The 18,936-nt window shown below is 41.0% G+C and overlaps 1 protein-coding gene across 2 annotated transcripts; it reads right to left on the bottom strand.

Annotated features, from left to right (window-relative positions):
• Positions 1 to 176: 176 nt before the first annotated feature.
• On the bottom strand, positions 177 to 18,407 carry hcfc1b (host cell factor C1b). Of its 2 annotated transcripts, none has more exons than XM_043247001.1 (28): positions 18,257 to 18,407; positions 16,567 to 16,751; positions 14,811 to 14,959; positions 14,542 to 14,702; positions 14,241 to 14,449; positions 14,064 to 14,148; positions 13,058 to 13,164; positions 12,763 to 12,942; positions 12,204 to 12,527; positions 11,951 to 12,102; positions 11,074 to 11,268; positions 10,541 to 10,765; positions 10,293 to 10,394; positions 9,695 to 9,908; positions 9,379 to 9,518; positions 9,124 to 9,262; positions 8,822 to 9,018; positions 6,478 to 8,065; positions 6,038 to 6,180; positions 5,516 to 5,767; positions 4,770 to 5,019; positions 4,417 to 4,686; positions 3,784 to 3,902; positions 3,557 to 3,694; positions 3,032 to 3,217; positions 2,653 to 2,950; positions 1,993 to 2,056; positions 177 to 1,909 (listed from the first exon to the last, which is right to left on the bottom strand). In XM_043247001.1, the coding sequence occupies exons 2-28, from the start codon at positions 16,739 to 16,741 to the stop codon at positions 1,870 to 1,872; spliced, it is 6,102 nt and encodes a 2,033-aa protein (XP_043102936.1). In that variant the 5' UTR covers positions 16,742 to 16,751; positions 18,257 to 18,407; the 3' UTR covers positions 177 to 1,869. The 2 variants fall into 2 exon arrangements, with proteins under 2 accessions (XP_043102936.1, XP_043102935.1); XM_043247000.1 differs by having other exon boundaries at positions 4,402 to 4,686; positions 18,257 to 18,406.
• Positions 18,408 to 18,936: the final 529 nt, after the last annotated feature.

The following is an 18,936-nucleotide window of genomic DNA, read 5'->3' on the forward strand; positions in this document are numbered from 1 at the left end:
GAGGTAAAATCCCAAAGCAATTTCTCCTCTTTTTCCTGATACAAATAATCTTTAATCTCTTGCTGTTCAGCTATAGTTCTTATACATTTCATTTCTCAGAAGACAAGACCATCAGACACGATCAGCAAAACAAATGACAAAAACAGATGCAAAACGAGACAAAATGAACACAGAGACAGAATTCCATTACTTTTATATGTCAAGACACAAAAGCAATCAATAGATGACAACATGTAAAAACATTTTGTTACAGATAATTATATAAAAAAGGCAAAGAGTTTTTTTTTTTTTGTACGTCTTGCTACGTGAAAGAACTAATTTACAACTGAGTTCAAACTCTGGCTAAGCCAACAATCCATCAGCAACATTTCCCAACCACTAGAAACAGGAACAAACTGTTTCTAACTTCCATTCAAAAAAGACATACCAATCAAAACCTCTCCCGACTTTTCAGCGTTTTCGCATTTACACAGGCCTGCATCCATAAGTCCAAACAGTCCGAAGCAGAGAATGAAAATGGTTCAAACTTTTGCCGCACAGCTTGAGAAGAATCCCAACTCATATCTAGCAACTCACAAAACCAAGCGTATAAAAGAAACGTGAGATTCAGAAAAGTAAATGTACAGGAACTATAGACTAATGACAAGAGGGAAACAAAAATAAAAGCATCTTTTTTTCTGCGGTAAGCTTCTATAAATGCCGAAAAGTAAAAAGTTGGGTGGAGAAAGCCTCAAAAGTGGGTCGTTGTTTAGAACAAATACATACATTTTACACTACAATTCCCCAAATAAATGTGAAATAATTCATGAACACGGGAAACACTGTGACCCGCGTGTCAAATCCACAAGCATGGAGACTACAGGAATGAGCAGTTAACATGTTGAGCAGGGGTGTGAGGTTTAAAACTGCGCCCTGAAGCACAAACACATGAGAAGGAAATACCTTTTCTTATTTAAAAAGAAAAAAAACAAAACAAAACATAATAATACAAAAATAAACCACACACAAAGAACTCCTGTATCACCATTTACTATTTTTGGGATTTTTTTTTTTCTCTCTTTATACAAGATCTAGTTGATGCAATGCAAAAGTAGTATGCTTTTCATCTACATGGATCGAAGTCCTTTTAGTCTTCAGCGTTGCGGTCCTCAATTGTCCCTCACAGCAAATGTATGAACACACAGTGATGCAAAACAGGCTACTGAACTCGAAGTGAATGAATAATTACGAACTGAGTCTTTTCCCTCACAAGCGTCACCAAGTGCTGTCCGTTTTCCTTAGACTTTGATGCGTTTCCCCTGCTTCGTTTCGCCCTCCATACTCTCTCCTCCGTGTCTCCGTCTCCTTTCAGCACGCGGTTGAAATATACAGACCTCCCAAACAATGAAAACATCAACAAACTGACAAGAGAGCAAAGTTATTTTTCTGTCGTTATCTATTGCTTGTATTGAAATAAGCTTAAAAATAAATGAATATCAAGGGAGGAAAACAAAGAATGAGTATCTGATAATACAGTTATAACTAGGTTGAACGCTGCTGTTGGAATCTCTTTACACAAAATCGTCAGGAAAAGCAAATGTATGTGCTTCTGAGGAGGAACATTTGTTTTTTTTTTTGTTAAAAATACAGTTGGAAATTAGGCGTCCATGGCACCAACATGTCCAGTGACAGGAACGGATCTCTCAAAAACGGAAAGCTTTTTTCCTTGTTTTGAACGTTTTCCTATTTTTGGCTGCAGTTTCCTTCCGGGTTCATTGCAGAGGATGGAATGGGCTGAGAAGTGAAAGCAGGAAGGTCATTCAGCAGGAGGTGGAGTTCAGTCATGGTTCAGCTCATAAACGGGGCGGGGTCAGGTGTCACGGTGAACTCTCACTGGTCAGATCTGGCCTTCTTTGGACCGGCGCCTTTCCTGAACAGGTCAAGAAACACATTAGGTTTGGGTACACAGATCGCTACTGTTCATTTTGAAAGGTATAATAGCCACAAACTTACATATCAGGTGACGAGACCGGCCTCTTTGCTGCAGGTTTGGCCGCAGAGCCATCTTTACTGGTTTCTGCACATAAATTTCAAGAAAATTATTTAAAAACCCCATTCCATAGCTTGATATTTAAATACACCTTTTCACAACATAGTTGGGAAAACGTAGTGAATAGAAGCAACAAATATATATTTTGCTTCAACAGCAAAAATCCCCAATAGCATTAGTATTAGCATACTGCCATATCAGCCATATATGGGCTTTTACAAAGCAGATGCACATTCATCACTTAAACTTTTGTTTTAAATAAAATAAAAACAAAAAAATAAGTAAAAAAAAAAAGTTTAATAGTGATTAATCACATTAATCAAGTTTTTGTGTGTACTGTGCATGTGTAAATACAATGTGCCAAATTTTTAAAAAAATACTACTCATGCAATTTATAATATAAATTTATATACAATTTAATATATAAAAGAACAAAATATTTCTTACATATATAAATGCACACACACACATATACACACTATAAATACACAAATTACAAGATGTGATTCATTGTGATCGATCATTTGACAACACTAATATAAAAAAGCAAAATGCACATAATGCTACAAATTATAAAATAAAAATTAACTTAAAATGTAAAAGAGAAAACAAAATATCCTTACCTTGTAGCCACCTGACTTGCGTTGCAGGGCCGTACCCCTTCTCGTTGCGTGCAGCGATGCGGAAGATGATGGCGGGTTTGGTGGTGTAGTCGATGTGGGCATTGGAGAGGCTAGACGACTGCACTAGGCAGGACGGGTTGGGCCCGCAGTACACCCGCATAAAGGCAAGCTGAGCCGGAGCGGACGCTTTAGCCTCAACTGTTTGTGAGCTTTGGATTGCCAGATACACCGAATACTCGATGATCTTCCCTGACGTCACTGAAGGAGGCTCCCAGGTTAGGTGGGCACCATCAGGACTCTAAAGTAGGAGAAAAGACTATTTTAGTCACCAAGTTTAACCCACGTGCAGACCAAAAGCTAGCCATTTGCAGTGACCAACCTTGCTGATTTTGATGGCACACGGTGCTCCAGGGAAGCCAGGCAAGCATGTCTTAAATGCAGAGACCTCTGAGAACGTCCCACGGCCACACGTGTTAATCCCGGCCACACGGAACTTGTATGCAGTGCCCGGAGAAAGCTCAATCTTTTTCATTCGGCTGTAGTCTGGGATTGTGCCAGAATCATCCTGTATGTCACAGTAAAAAAAAAAAAAGATTATTGGTCAACTAATACAGATTCTTTCTCTCTCTTTAAATGCAGATACTGACATAGAAAGACACTATAATATTTTCATAGGATGCCAGCATTTGACAAGTACAAATTTGAGTCTTTTAAGAAGTAATTCTATTATTAAACAGAACTGTTAAGAATATTCAAATCCAAAGCATGTCAGCCAAAGTGTAAAACTTACTGGCCCTACCACTAAAGTCCATTTCAATAAGTTCTTAAGCACTTATTTTTCCAAAAGCCATTTACATTTTACTAATTGCAGCAAAACACAAACAGCAACTTAATCATTACTTACATCAGTGAGCGCAGAATCATCTGCTGGCACATAATAGTGTGTGACAACCATGTTTGTGACCTTAACGATTCCGACATCAAACCACTGATTCTCTTTCTTCACCGGTGGCTTTACAACAGGTGGAGGAGCTTCTTGCTTCTACGTTAAAAAAAAAGAGATAATCAGTAGTCTCAAAGTTAATGGATATCGATGCATTGGTTCAAATCGTGTGCCACCAGTAAACTTACCCCAGCTACTGATTCAATCCCATTGGCCACCTCAGCTAAAGCAGCTGCCGCTTGCATCTTTGCTGGACTGGCAACGACCATCGGCTGAGATGGTGCAAAAGTACTTGATGGGGCTAGAGCTGCAGCAAAAGAGAGGCATTTTTAGCGTGCACCAGATTTATTAGAAAAATAAAGGCCACCTTAATTAATTTGGTAACACTTTACAACAAGGTTCCATCTGTTAGTTAGCTACATAAAAGTGCAAGAATTGTTTGTTTCTTCATCAAAAAAGGTGCAGAGATATATTGCACCTCTGCAGTGAATGGGTGCCGTCCGAATGAGAGTTCAAACTACTGATAAAATTGCATCTTTTCACTTCACAAGATATTAACTGAAGGACTGGAGTGGTGTAGATTACTTGTGCATTATCGTGATGCATTACTCGTCTGTTTGGACTCTCATTCACTACAGACGATCCATTGGTGAGCAAATGATGTAATGCTACATTTCTTCACTTCTGTTCCGATTAAGAGAAACTCATCTACAGCTTGAATGGCTAAAGTGAAATACGACTGTATTGTAAAGCGTCACCAACCATTTTTGTATGCACCATTAAAAATGATCATTTAAATCTCTTACTCTCTGTAGACGTACGTGGAAGGAGACGGGCCACAGCTCCCACAACAGCAGTTGTCATTTCGTGGCCGTTGCTCTCAGACGCTGGGTCATTGAGACTGTCTGCTGGTGCCAAGCCTTCAGTGGGCAGTGCCGCTGCGGCTGCTTCAGCGCTTAACTGCTGGGCTGCGGCTGCCTGCGCCTCCTGGAGCTGCTGCTGCTGCTGAACCAGAGCGGCGAGCTCCTGCTGAGTCAAAACTATAGGGATGGTGGTGGTTGGCTGCCCGTCGTGGCCTGCGTCTGCCTCGCCTGAGAAATAGCCAAGCCAAGCTGAGCATTCAAACTCTACTGTAAACATCATAAGTGCTCAAGGCAGTCTCTCGATCACTTACTGAGCACCGCCTGCTGAGCCGCCTGTAAGACAGCCTGGATGGCGAGGGCCTGAGCTTCTTCTGTAGCTGCAGCCTGTGCTGCAGCCTCAGCCGCTGCCGTCACTGCCAGCTCCTCTGGGGTCAGTCCGGTCACCATGAGGGTGGTTTGCTGTCCTTCTGCAGACATCAGCTCCTGAGGCAGAGCAAGGGCTTCTGAGTCTTGAGCAGCGAGACTCATTGCTTCTGCGCCCTCCACACCAGCCTCCATTTGCTGTACGGAAAGCACAGGGAATTCATTATTATTTACACACCAAAAAAAAAACGAAAAATGACTAAAAGTGACAGGAGAATTTTAAAAGAAAGACTTAAAATGTCACGAAAGATATTCATTTCAAATGCAATGCAATTCTTTCAACCTTTCTATTCAAATTATTTACATTTTACAGCTTCCACAAAAATACTAAACAGCACAACAGCATAGTTACAACATGAAATATATATATATTTATTAGAAATGTTTCTCAAGTTGCAAATCAGCATATCTTATTCTTCATCACTGATCAACTCCACATATTTGCTGAACTGAATCAACACTAAACTGATAAATGAACTTGACACTATTATCTATAAAACTGCTTTACATTAGAATTATGCTAAAAATGTTTATGATGCAACTTTGATGCTGAGTTACTTAAGGCAGTAATAATGAATCCATACTGTATAATGCACTGAATAAATAAAAGGTGACTAGCCAAAAGGTTCCTTACCTCTGCCTGATCTCCTTGTCCTGGCTGTGCTTCCATGGCGACATGAACCTGTAGCATGGCGCCCTCCTCACCCTCTGCACTTTCATCGATGGCAACGACCCTGACGGCTGCCTCTTCACCCAGCTCTCCCTGACACTCGGACTGCATGGGCTCTTCTCCCACCGCCACGGCCTCAGCGCTGGTCTGCTCCATGGCCTCGGCCTCTCCTGGGACCTCAGCCACTACCGCAGATCCAGCCATGGATGAGATCTCCTGCATTGTGGAGAAAACACGAACAAATCTTTATCTGGAGAATTTATTTGCACGCCTTAGAATTTGTAAAAACGTTGCATGACTATCAGCAAACCACGTAGTTACCTTGCACTACAGCTTAATCTGTTAAAGATGCTTACATTTAGACAGGAAAGTTCTGTGTGTGTATGCAAAATGACTTTCCTATAAACTCAAAGTGGAATATACAGGGATGTTGGCTATAGGAAATCCACATAAAAGCAGCTGATCAGATTCGAGGTGTGTTTGTACCGGTACAGATGGTCCTGGAGTGGGCGTGGCCTGTGTTACTGTTGTGATGGCTCTGCTTTGCGTCGTGGGATTGGCTGGTTCTGTAGATGATGAGGGTTCTGAGCTGGTGCCGCTGTCACTCTGTCCATCACCGGCCTGCTGGGCTAAAGAACAAACACAGATGATCTGGTTAATGACAACAAGTGGCATAAGAGATCAGTGACATCAGTGAAATCAAGTTAGGGGCAAAAGTAAGTACTTAATTAAAATACCCCTTGGTTACATACACCAAAGTCTCTCTTCTATAACGCATGAAAACAATAAATGCATCTGCCAACTGAGCTGAAAAATGTATTCCTTTTAAAAGTGTACAGAAAATTTAGCATTAATGATAAATACATATATATTATAAATGTGTACACACAAAGAAAATAATCTTGAGGTGTTGTACAGATAAATACCTGCTCCTTCTCCAGTTTCTAAGCTGCTTGTTGCTGTTGTGGCTGTGTTGGTGGTGCCGGTCTCATGGGTTTCACAGGGTGGATTGGAGCACACCCGCTGCACAGCACCATTCTGTCCAGCACCGATAGAAGACAAGGCCTGAGTAGGTGTGTTTGTAGTGCCCGTTTCATGGGTTTCACAGGGTGGATTGGAACACACCCGCTGCACAGTGGCGTTCTGTCCAGCACCGATAGAAGACGAGGCTTGGGTCGGTGTGTTTGTAGTGCCCGTTTCATGGGTTTCACAGGGCGGATTGGAGCACACCTGCTGCACAGCGGCATTCTGTCCAGCACCAATAGAAGACGAGGCTTGGGTCGGTGTGTTTGTAGTGCCCGTTTCATGGGTTTCACAGGGTGGATTGGAACACACCCGCTGCACAGTGGCGTTCTGTCCAGCACCGATAGAAGACAAGGCCTGAGTAGGTGTGTTTGTAGTGCCCGTTTCATGGGTTTCACAGGGTGGATTGGAACACACCCGCTGCACAGTGGCGTTCTGTCCAGCACCGATAGAAGACGAGGCTTGGGTCGGTGTGTTTGTAGTGCCCGTTTCATGGGTTTCACAGGGCGGATTGGAGCACACCTGCTGCACAGCGGCATTCTGTCCAACACCAATACTAGATGAGGCCTGGGTCGGTGTGTTGGTGGTAACCGTCTCATGAGTTTCACATGGGGGATTGGAACACACCCTCTGTACAACATTGGTTTGTCCACTGCTCGTATTAGAGCTTGACTGAGTAGCCGTGTCGGTCGTGCCTGTCTCGTGTGTCTCACAGGGAGGATTTGAGCAGACCTGTTGGACATCACCAGACACAGGTGAAGCATTTGCGGAGCCCGTCTCATTCGTTTCGCCGGGAGAGTTGGCGGAAACAGGCATCAGCGTAGAGGAGATGGCTGCCTGGCTCTTGTTGGAGCTCTGCACCGTTCCCGTCTGGTCTGAGCCCATGTTGGAGCGGGCGGTAGTAGAGGTGTTGGTGGTCCCTGTGCGGAGGTTCTCCGGCCGCATGGGGCCCGATCCACCACTGCTCTCCGAGACGGGTGTTGCTGGCTCCGAACCAGAAGCTGAAGACGTAGCTGACGAAGACGCTGCCGTCTTGCTGTTCACAGTTCCCATCTCTTTAGATCCCATGTTGCAGCTGGCAGTGGTGGCTGTGTTGGTGGTGCCTGTGTCGTGGGTCTCTGAGGGTGGGTTGGTGCACACCTGCTGTGTTCTGCCCATGTTCGCAGAGGCCGTGGTGGCTGTGTTGGTGGTGCCCGTCACGTGCGTCTCACAAGGAGGGTTGGAACAAATCTGTTCGGTGCCCATTTTAGCAGAAGCCGTTGTCGCCGTGTTGGTCGTTCCTGTCTCGTGGGTCTCACAAGGAGGGTTGGAGCAGACCAGTGTCACAGTGGTAGTACCATCGCCAGCGCCGTCACCAGCATCAGCACCAGTGGTGGAGGGTTGCTCTGAAGTGGGAGAGGCTAGGATGGAGACAGGAAGATCCTGTGCAGGTTGGGCCTCAGCACCACTTGGAGTCGTGATGAGGGTTACTTGAGTAGGCTGGGCTGCCGACTAAGAGGAAAAAACAATGACAATTAATTCTGCATGGATAAATTATTGTAATTTATGATTAGTGCTGTCAATTAAATCACATCCAAAAGTTTTTGTTTACCTTATGTATGTATGTGTACTGTAAATGTGTATATACACATACACTTACATAGTACATATTTTGAAAAAATTTCCATGTTTATATGACAAAAATATTTAACATATAAACAACATTTTTCCTAAATATACAAGCATGTGTTTGTATTTAAAAAATATACAAAGTATACACACTAAGTAAACAAAAAATATTTTTGATTAATGTTTTAACAACACTAATTATTATTACTACTTATATTTGTTTCTATAAATAAAAATAAAGTCTCACCAGCCCCCTACTTTTAAACAGTGTACAAGTAATTTTAATTTATTACCTATTTTGTATGTCTATTTTTATGTTTAAAGGTTTTTCAAAGAAGTCTCTTATGTTCATCAAGAATGTAATTGATTAATGAAGAATACACAAAAAATTTTTATTTAACTTTTTTTTTTACAATTTTCTATTGAATATTTACAGTGTAATTCATTCCTGTGATGTAAAGCAGCTGAAGAAACATTTCTTAATTTTCAAAGTTAAACAGTTGTGCTGAATACTTCTTTGATTTGATTCTTTAAAAAACATAGAACAACATCAAATCCAATCATGCAAATCTAATTTAATAGATTGTCTTTACACATCCCAGCTGAAGAAGAAGAAGAAGAAGAAGAAGAGTGACTCACTTGTATTGTAGCAGTGGCAAGGTTGGTCTGGGCAGCAGATACAGTAATGGCGGTGGGACTGATAACCTGGTTGGACAATGTGGCTATAGAGGCAAGTGTGGTGACTGGAGTCACTAGGCTGGCATTAGCGCTTACCACATTGGCTCCTGCCATGCTAGTCGACACAGTGCCACTTACTGTACCCAGAGTTGTGACTCCTGAATTCAGAGAGGGCATTATTAATGAGGCATAGCTATCAAAAACAACAACTTCTCTGTAATCTGTAAAAAACCACACTGCAGAAAAAGACTAAATATTCATACCCGTGGTGCCCTTGACCACCAGTGTGGTAACAGTTGGTTTTCCAGCAGAAACGCTGCCTGGTGAAACCAGACGCACACCACCCATAGGCACAGTGCGCAGGATAGTGCCGGGCTGCCCTGGTGCCCCCTTCAGCACCACCTGAGAGCAAATCAAATGTTCACGGACCACACAGTACACCAAGTCAAAATGAGTTGAGCTTAAAATGATGCATGGATATGCTTTGACTGTGGTTACGGAGTTCAAATGAGCCTCACCTGTGTGACCCCCTGTTGTCCCGCACCAGTCAGTTTTGGCACAGCGGTTATGATTTTCCCTGGAGTACCCGTGCCAGGAGTAACAACCTTAGTTGTGATAATTGTGATGGGGGACTTGACACCAGAGCTGGTAGTCAGACCTAGTAACGTCACAGGAAATAACATCAGGAAATCATGTGAGCTTGCAACGATGTGTAAAAAAACAGATCTGTTAGTCAGATAAACAAGAGAGTAAAAGTGAGATAAAAACTGAACTCAAAGCTCTGTAAACATTGCACAATTACAAAGCAAATGAACAGTCAGATGTTAAGCGTACCTGCCGCTCCTTGTTGGATTGCAGACATGGGAATGGTTTTAATAATGGTGGTTCCGGGTTTGTTGGCGGCAGTTGGAGAGACGGTGCTGATGCCCAGGATAGTGGGTTTGGTGCCAGCCCCTCCTGCCTGTGTTGTTGTTATGATTGTGGTGGGCTTGCCATCGGCAGATGTGACCAGTTTCAGGATGGTACCAGCAGGCAGAGGAGTCTTTGTCTATGAAAAACAAGTACAAATCAAAATAAGCACCTGTTTTTTTCCTCATAAGAAACTCATAAGAGTAGCATATCAGAATGATTTCTAAAGAATCATGTGACACCAAAGACACTGGAGTAGTGATGTGCAAAATTCAGCTTTGTCATTACAGAAATTACAACATGTACAAGTACAAATCGCAATAGTCAATGATTACCGTCAACTGTTTGGTTACAAACACTGTTCAGAATGTCTTCTTTTGAGCTCAAAAGATAGAAATACAGGTTTTATTCATCTTGAGGGTGAGTAAATGAGAACCATTCTTATTTTGGGTGAACTATCCCTTTAAGAATTAGTTAGCTCAGGTAAGAAATGCATGGACATAAAACAAGTAGAAACACTGACTTGTATAAGAGTAACAGGACTGCTTCCAGCCTGCCCGGTGACCGCAGAGGTTTGTACTGGTTTGGTCTGGACAACAGACATCATTTTCCCAAGGCTGGAGATCTGAAAACAAACGATTATTACATGAGGATTATCAAGTCAACTAATATAAAACCAAAATTGGAAAAACAACAGTGAATGAAAAAAAAATAAAGAACTAGAAATAAAGAAGTCATTTTGATTTTCAAAAAAAAAAAAATTTCCCTTACCAGAGGACCACTGCCACCCATTGTAATGGGGCTCTTAACGAGGGTTATAGTTTTAGTGACTCCTCCAACCATGGTAGTGACGACCTGAGCCTGCTGGGCTACGGTTACTGTGCCTGATTTGTGCACTGTGATGATGGGCCGAGTCGGAGTGTTAGGAGTAGAGATGGCAGAAGTGCCGACCTGAGCTGCAGCCGTTTTCAGCATTCGGGTTGCAGGATTAGTAACCTGGGATGGAAGTAGGAACAAAAGAAACATCAAATCACAAACAGCTACAGGACAGGAAGTGGATAATCTGGCCGGTTCAAGTCCGGAAGGATGTGAGAAAGGGAAGTTGATGAAACATACATGTTCTATTATTTTAAGAACACATTAGACAGACAGTTTATCCAAAACACCTATACCATCTTCTTAATTTATTACTAACAATCCATTTTAGGCACCTAAAAAGATGCCTATTGCCTAGATGGTTCTCAGACAGAATAAGCTACATATTTTATGTTGTTTAGTGAAAGGTCATGAGAATAGATATGTACCATTACAGGTGAAGCTACTTTGACAGTAGCTGGTAAAGTTGTGGATCCAGGAGTCACAGCGACCGTTTTTACAATGGTGGCTCCGGCTGGGACATTTAGCACAGTGGTCGTGGAAGAGGGCGGGATCTTCTGTGTGGCAGCTGCGGCTGCAGCCAATGCAGCCATGCCACTCATCTGAGGACTGCTGCCGATTGGCTAGAGACCAAAACAGTTTTACAAAGGGTTTTAATGCAAATTCAGCATGGTTTAAATTTATATATATACAAAAAGTGCCAAAAAATGCTGTGCTTTTATATCAATAAAACAAAAAATAATAGTAAGATCTGTTATTAATACATTTTTATAAATAAGATCTAATTAAATCTAATTAATATATTACAGAAATGGATGGACGGATATTAACAAGAACAACATTGTTTATAAGTTAATTTAATAAAAATATATTATTAATTTAAATAAAATATTGTTACTATTACACAAGGGTTGTTACTATTGTAATATTTGGCTGACAAATTACAACACTAATATTTGTCTTAATTTCCTAGTTTTCACACCTGCAAGATTTTCCTAAAACAAGTTAACCAAATAAGTCAGACTTTCTTCAGTTAGTCTGACCTATTGCTAGTTGATTTGGTTCAAAAAATGTCAGACTAACTGAAATAAGTCGGGCTTATTTGGTAAGCTTGTTTTATTAAAACAGGCCCACACACCAACGCCTGCAGATTGATGGAGATTAAGTTATCCATTTTTTGCAAATGAACTACATATATCTAATAAAAATGTCAGCCTTCGGGGTTCGCGAAATTGCATTTCCACTTTTATTTAAATAAATCATGCAGCCCTTATGTAAGATTTACACTGATGCCGATTTACATACCGTCCCCTGGGTGCTCTGTGCAGGAACAACCATGCGGACACCTGCAGGAAGTGATGTAACCGTGACTGGGGATTTCCCTCCTGGAGTAGCCTGACGTACAGTAACGACTGACGTCCCAGGGGTGGAATGAGGCGCTGCCACTTTGAGAATAGCTGAGAAAGGAGGGTATCATTTGGCTTAGATCATTTTACAATATCATTCTTCACATGAAGTTCGCAGTCTGCCAACTGCAAAAAGCAGAACGTTATTGTACCTGGTCCACGAGGTGAGGCTGCAAGCGGGCTGCTTGGCATGGCGGTGGTGGGCGAAGGAACTTGTGGCACCATTGTGACCCCAGTGAGGGGCAGACTCTGAGCTGCAGGAGCAGCAGCGGCGGGTGCCGGACTCTTAGGCGAGTTGATGGGTAAAGACGGGGTTGGGTTGACCGTTGGCGATGTGGCAGCTGTTGCAGCAGGGATGTCATATTTCTGCAGCTGCAGCAGGTAAGTGTCAGCGGTAGGCACTGCCCCCCAGCTCACCTCCAGAGAGTTGGTGTTGGCACGGACCAGCTGCACACGTGACGGAGGCTGAGGGCGATCTGTAAGCAAAAAATGTGTTCTTAAAGACTGCTTGAAATAATATACAGCACCATGCCGGCTACAGCTATATTCATGCGAAGAACTAGTGAAAAATAAAAAACGAGAATGTACTATACATAAACTTGCGGGAAAGTATCTGTGATGTTTATTTGTGCTACACTGACACCAGTGGGCTTGCCATGCATATGTAAGTATTTGTACTGGTTTGGGTGCAGATGTATCAGCTCAACTCACCCGTTTCCAAATACCACAGATCTTTGCAGCAAACTTGGTTGTTCCAGGCTTTGCGGTAGCCATCTCTTCCACTCCAGACGTAAAGCCTGTTGTTTATAGCCACAGAGCAGTGTCCGGCTCTGGCTCTTGGGATATTATCTTCAAGCGTGTCCATCAAGATGGTTTCCCAAGACATTGAGTCTAAAGGAAATAAAGGTCGAGGTCAGTGATGATGATAATAAAGCATATGAACAAAGGCAGCCTTTTTAAGAGGCTGTTCTCTTTTAAAGGCCTTTGGCTTCTTTGTTTAACAAACCTAGATTTAAGCAGGCCAGTGTGTTAGTGCACTTCCATTCCTTCTCGTGTGTGGCTACTTTGACATCATCCATGACCAGAGGAACCCATCCACCAAACACAAACATCCTAGGAAAACATTAGAGCAGTATTAGTTCTTTCCACACTAACTAAAGGTTGATACATTTTTTAGTTTGAGAAATTACGAAAACTGCACTTAATTTCTTCCAAAAAAAAAAAAAAAAGCATTTTATGGCTAAAGCAAATACTGTTAAGTTGATAAAATATATATTTAACTATTTAGCTACACTCTGTCACACTATTAAGTTACAAACACTATTTATTTAAAAGACAATAAATAATGCATGCTGCACTTAAATATATATTCTATAAAAATTTACTGAAATACTTTAGTTGTAAAGAAATTAAGTTGTAAAGAAAATATATATATATAATTTTATGCAGGATAAAATAAAAATCTATTCAACAAAATTTAACAACTGGGTGTGTTATAGTATGCAATGTTTGTGGAATTAATCAATTGCTAGATATATAAAGAATTGTTTAATTTGTTCTGTTATTTAAAGAAAAATGAAAGAAAATGCTATATGAGAAAGGATTATAATCACTAGCTTTTTTTTAGTAACATTATTAAATATTACTAATAACAGAGAACCAAACACTATAATACTTCCATACACAGTTTAAGTGGACAGAACTCATAAGCAAAGGCAGTAAACTATTGCTTTGGGAGAACAGGGGCTCCTTTTTATATGTGATCAGGTGCATTTTAAGCACTGTTAAAATAAAGCTTCTGACACTCATCATCCAAAGAGGAAAAACATACAATGCCAAATATAACAGAAATCAACTAATAATTTGTTTTTGACAAAAAAGACTATGTAACACAGTAAGCCTATGAACGTGTGTTGAAGTCAATAATGATTTCAAATCAATTCCGAGGCTGAAGACAGTCGATGTTTAAATAAACACTATGTTTAAAGAGGTTTAAGAGAGTTATAACTCACTTGTTGGTTATAGTGGTTGCAGAGTGGAGACTGCGGGGCAAAGGGGCCCCACCACTTATGGCAGGTTTATTCCAAGTTAAAGTATCTACAAACCAAAACACAGTTCATGCACGTTACTTACTGTTATAGCTTTGGCATTTCTTGAACAAATCATTTTACGCCAATACTTTCTCTCACCTATGTCTAAAGTCCAGAGGTCTCCAAGACGGCAACCACTCATGCCGCCATAGATGACAAGACGAGACTTTTTGGACGTTTTCTCTGTGTAGACAACAGCAGTGTGGCTCTCACGAGGAGGAGGAAGCACACCGTATGTAATGGGGATGTCCCAGCCCGCTACGTTAGACCCCGGGCGTAGCTCGAGTGTGTAGAGGTCGTTCAGGTATCTGGAGCAGAAATGAAGAAACAGCTTATTTGTGGATCTGCTTCTCAAACATCTACGAATTAGTTAAAGCATGAACTGTGCGAAGCTTTCTACCTGGGAATATTGTTTTTGGGATCTTCGCTGTCATTTGCCAGTCCACCAAACAAATAGCATTTGTTTCCAACCAGGGAAAAGCTGTGGCCCAGGCGAGGACATGGTGGTGGGCCATTCTTGGGGGCTTTGGGCTTCAAACGTTTCCACTCCCATCTACTGGCCTGTTTGAAGTATTTGAGAGAATGAATGAATTACGACATATGAAATATGACAAAGACAATAGCGGTTTCTTTTGAGTTCAACGTTAAAGATGATGCAGAGAGACTCACCTGTAGTTCGTAAAGATCATTGCTATACTTTCCGTACTCAACCATGCCCCCAAACACAAGGAGTCTAGTGCCGTCGCACACAAATCCATATGCGGCACAGCCGGGAGGAATGTCACCCCGGACAGCAGGAATAAACCACTGATTGGTGGCTGTTGAGAAACATATATTTGCGTCATTGTGGGTTTGGATAAATAAAGTGCTTTCAGTGCTGTATTGCAGTGCACCATGTGGAAAAAAAACAACAAAAAAAGCCAAAGCAACCTGTCTCCATTCCATTTAGTTTAACTTCATTAGTAAAATACCTAAAACTTATATGTAGTCTTTAAACATAATATAAATACCACGCTAATTCCAGTCTTTTTGTACGTTTATTAATTAGAAGTAAACTACTTAAAATCAATAGAAAAAAGGAAACCTGTAAAATAAGCTTACTTTTGATAGCAACTCTGATTCTGTAATCATACAGTATTTTTCACAACAACAAAAAAAAAAAAGTTTAAAGCTTGCATTTTCAGGCAGGCTGAAAATACACACTTTAAAAAGGACCAGAAATGCTATATTTTGTCTGTGAAATTAAATATTTATAATATAAATGAGAAATGTTGCTTTGGCAATTAGTTAAAATACTATTAAAAAGAGCTTGGTGCGCTAATAAAAGTACCTAATAAAAATATGAATAAAGCTACAGACAATACATAAATAAAAACTACAAAAAAAAAAAAACTAACATAAAAACTCGATCAAAACGTCTATAAAAATGCAATACTATCTAGCATAGTGCTTTAATTGCATCTTAACGGTTCTAAAAATTATACTGATTCTGTGTTGGTGTAAACGGTTTCCAAAAGACCACAAATGGCCTACAAACAAAGTGCACATCTTTATATCAAGACTTTAAAAATCTTCACTCAGTAGCACAGTGCAATACATATCCACGTAAAACAATTTTTAGTGCATCTACTTCTTATCATTTCAAATCATTCCTCAGGCCTTTCCGCAACCCTGCAAAATGATTGAAACCTCAATAAAGTTACCATGACCAGAAATGCTCCGAATTACAATGTCTTCCATTCATCCCTGAACTATTTACATGGCAATGCGGGAAATATTGTGGGCGGGGCCTGTGTGTTGTGATGACGCAAAGCGGCGTTCTTTTTAACCCGCCATTTCTCTTTGCATTTTCCTGGCGTGCCAGTTCCCGTGCTTGGCTACTGCTCTAGCGTTAGCTGGTTAGCTGACACTTCAACCCATAAACAAATTAACATAACACAGATCAGCTCACAGTGCACCTAAATGCACCGCCACATTAAGCAGACGATGCACTGAAAATGAACTGTGCTAACGTTAACGCAAAGACGCCATGATAATGTGAGTTGAATAACACAGCCAGTTGTTATTTTTGTGCACATTCCTTACGGCTAGTTAGCTTATGTAGCTGATCACTTATGCAGATTTTGTCTAGCCGCTAACTGCGCTAATGCACCCGGCTAACACTGTAAACAATAAGCCTAGAAATTGCTCAAGAAATAATAATAAAAAGTTGTGCAAAGTGCTGTATATCAAATTAATCATTTCACCAGTCAAGTGGCGTTTGTAATAAAAAAGTCAAATAGATAAACGGCAAATCTAACCAACAAGACAAGGCAGAATAGACAATCTGGCTAGCAGTAACATAGCGAGCTAACGTCTGCAGAAGTAAAAAGCAATTACACGCTGGAATACCATTGCCTTTATTACTGTATAATAGCATCCTCACCTGTATTATAGACGTGCAGCTCGTCTACAATGCCTTCATTCCCTCCGCCGAACACCACCATCAGCTCTTTAATGGCCACAGCTCGGTGTCCGTGTCTCGGGCGAGGAACCGGGCCAGACCAGCCCAGAACCCTCTTCCAGCGCGGCTGCAGAACCGAGGTCCCCGAAGAAGCCATGTCCACTTCTCTAGCGAGAAACAAATCCCATGCACAGCGCTGATTTTAGTCTGGATTCCAACAGCATTCGTGTGTCAAAAGTCCGTGCTAACTGGATTAGCCCGCTAGTGCTCTGTAGCTTCGCGCAAGCTAACTAGGTCACCGAAATGGGTTCGACTTCCACGCCTTTTTTGACCAAATGCTCCCCAAAACACAGCAAAAGACTCGGTTGTAGTAAATATCACCGTTTATGCGCGTTGGGAATTAAAGGATAGCGCGTGGAAACGATATCGGCCGGTTAGCATGTTAGCCGCTCAATTCTGCGCGAACCGCCATTTTAGCGGCAAAAGACGCTTTTCATCACGAGAAGAAAATAAATAGACAGACGCCGGCGGCTGAGCAAACGCGAATTACCGGCGAAACGAACTGAAGCAATTGAAAACACACAGCGTCGCATGCAGATGGGCTCCTATGCATGTTTTCTTAAATCTCTGTATAGCAAGCGAAAAGGCGTGTTCGGGTTAAATGTCTTTAAGGAGAAAAAGAAAAGCGCGATGAGGATGTGTACGCCGCCATCTTGCAGAGGCTAGCTAAACGCTACGCTACCAGCACAGGCGCCTAGTTAGCTGCTAAGCGGCTAAGCTAACACACACACAAGCTAGTGAATAGAAATGGGCGGCGGAAAAAATGGGCGGCGTGAAAATGATGATGATGAACCATAATATTAAAACTAAAACGAGAAGTGGAAGTATAAATTTAAAAATAACACACACGGGACAGTGAACCTATATGATTAACGAAAAAATAAATGCAAATAAAAAAAGGTGAGCCAACCAAACAAAATATCAGCTTTTATTGAAATTAATGTTACGGAAATCGTTTTGTAATGCTAAATACGCAGGTAAAATGTGTTAAAAGGTTACAAAAATTACGCGTTAAAGCAAATGCGGACAGAGGTTAGTAGTGTAGCTTTATGTGATATGTGGATTTTTCATGCCTCTCTTGTCTGGGTGCCGCCATCTTGATAAACAAACCAAACAATCCACCCTCTGGAAAAAAAGCCTAGTGCTTTTTAGTGATTCAAATGCATATGTACATTTATAAACAAATACACAATAAAACTCTTCAAACTCATATTTTTCCCCTCTACGAAACAGCGCAGGTCAGATTAAAGAGCAACTTAACTGGCCGCCGCTGTTGTTAGCTATTAGCCGCGTTAGCACACTAGCTGAAATGTTCAATGAGATCCATTGGGCAGCCAGTTAGCTTCAATGCTAAACAGCTCATTACAACACTGCAGATTCTACATACTCATTTGGCACAACAGAGAAAAATGTTACAGTTTTCATGTTTATTTACTGTTAAGATTGCAAGAGTGATTTTATTCGAGATGCACAGTTCAGTAAGTTCAGTTATTGTTTCGTCCCTGCCTACTCGCTTAGCTTCCCTCAAGAAAAATGGCGGATGTACCGTTAGCCGTCACAGAAAGCTGCAACAAAATTCGGATTCTGACATTGCCTGGCACCAAATACTTACTCGTTCCGATTCGTTAACTTAATTTAAAAATCACGAGGGAGGACTCAGAGAACGAATTCGACCCTGGGTGCGCCTTTCACTGTAGATATTGCTAACTCTACATCTTTTCATGCCGCCCAGGAAGCCGCCATCTTCTTGACAGGCGCTCAATAATTCAACAGCCTCTAGAGCGCGCGCAGCACCCCACAAAATATTGCATTACTTTATGCGCTCAAATATTTTCTGGCCAGATATGATTTTGGTTTGGAAACAAGGGTCCTATCACTGCCTATCTTTTTTTCCCAGTACACCATATCGCGTTTGGAATGTTTAAAAATGACAAAAGGCATAATATTTTTATGTATGTAAATATGTGATTCTGTATCCATAAAATGTAAGAGTATGCAAGACATAATGAATGAATTTAAAATGAATGTTTTATGTAACTATAATTGAACTTTATTTCCAGCCTGCAAATCTGCTGGAATAAATTTGGAAGATGAATGAAAATAAATTTGAATTCATGTATATAGTTATGCTTTATTATTTATGAATGACATTGTTAATTATACAGAGAATTTAAAGCTGAATTTGACAATAGAATTAAACAGTAAATAAAATACATCAGTTTAATAAGTATTGCTAGATATTAAACAGTTAAATTATTTTATTGGTATTTTCTAAATGTAAAGCTTTTTGAT

This window comes from Puntigrus tetrazona, chromosome 8, assembly GCF_018831695.1.
Source record: "Puntigrus tetrazona isolate hp1 chromosome 8, ASM1883169v1, whole genome shotgun sequence".
Lineage (NCBI taxonomy): Eukaryota > Metazoa > Chordata > Actinopteri > Cypriniformes > Cyprinidae > Puntigrus > Puntigrus tetrazona.

Coding starts and splice junctions, on each gene's coding strand:
- hcfc1b (XM_043247000.1), bottom strand. CDS start 16,741: ATGGCTTCTTCGGGGACCTCGGTTCTGCAGCCGCGCTGGAAGAGGGTT. Junction 14,149..14,240: donor CCTCTGGACTTTAGACATAG/GTGAGAGAAAGT, acceptor TTTGGTTTGTAG/ATACTTTAACTTGGAATAAA. Junction 2,057..2,652: donor GCAAGTCAGGTGGCTACAAG/GTAAGGATATTT, acceptor ATTTATGTGCAG/AAACCAGTAAAGATGGCTCT.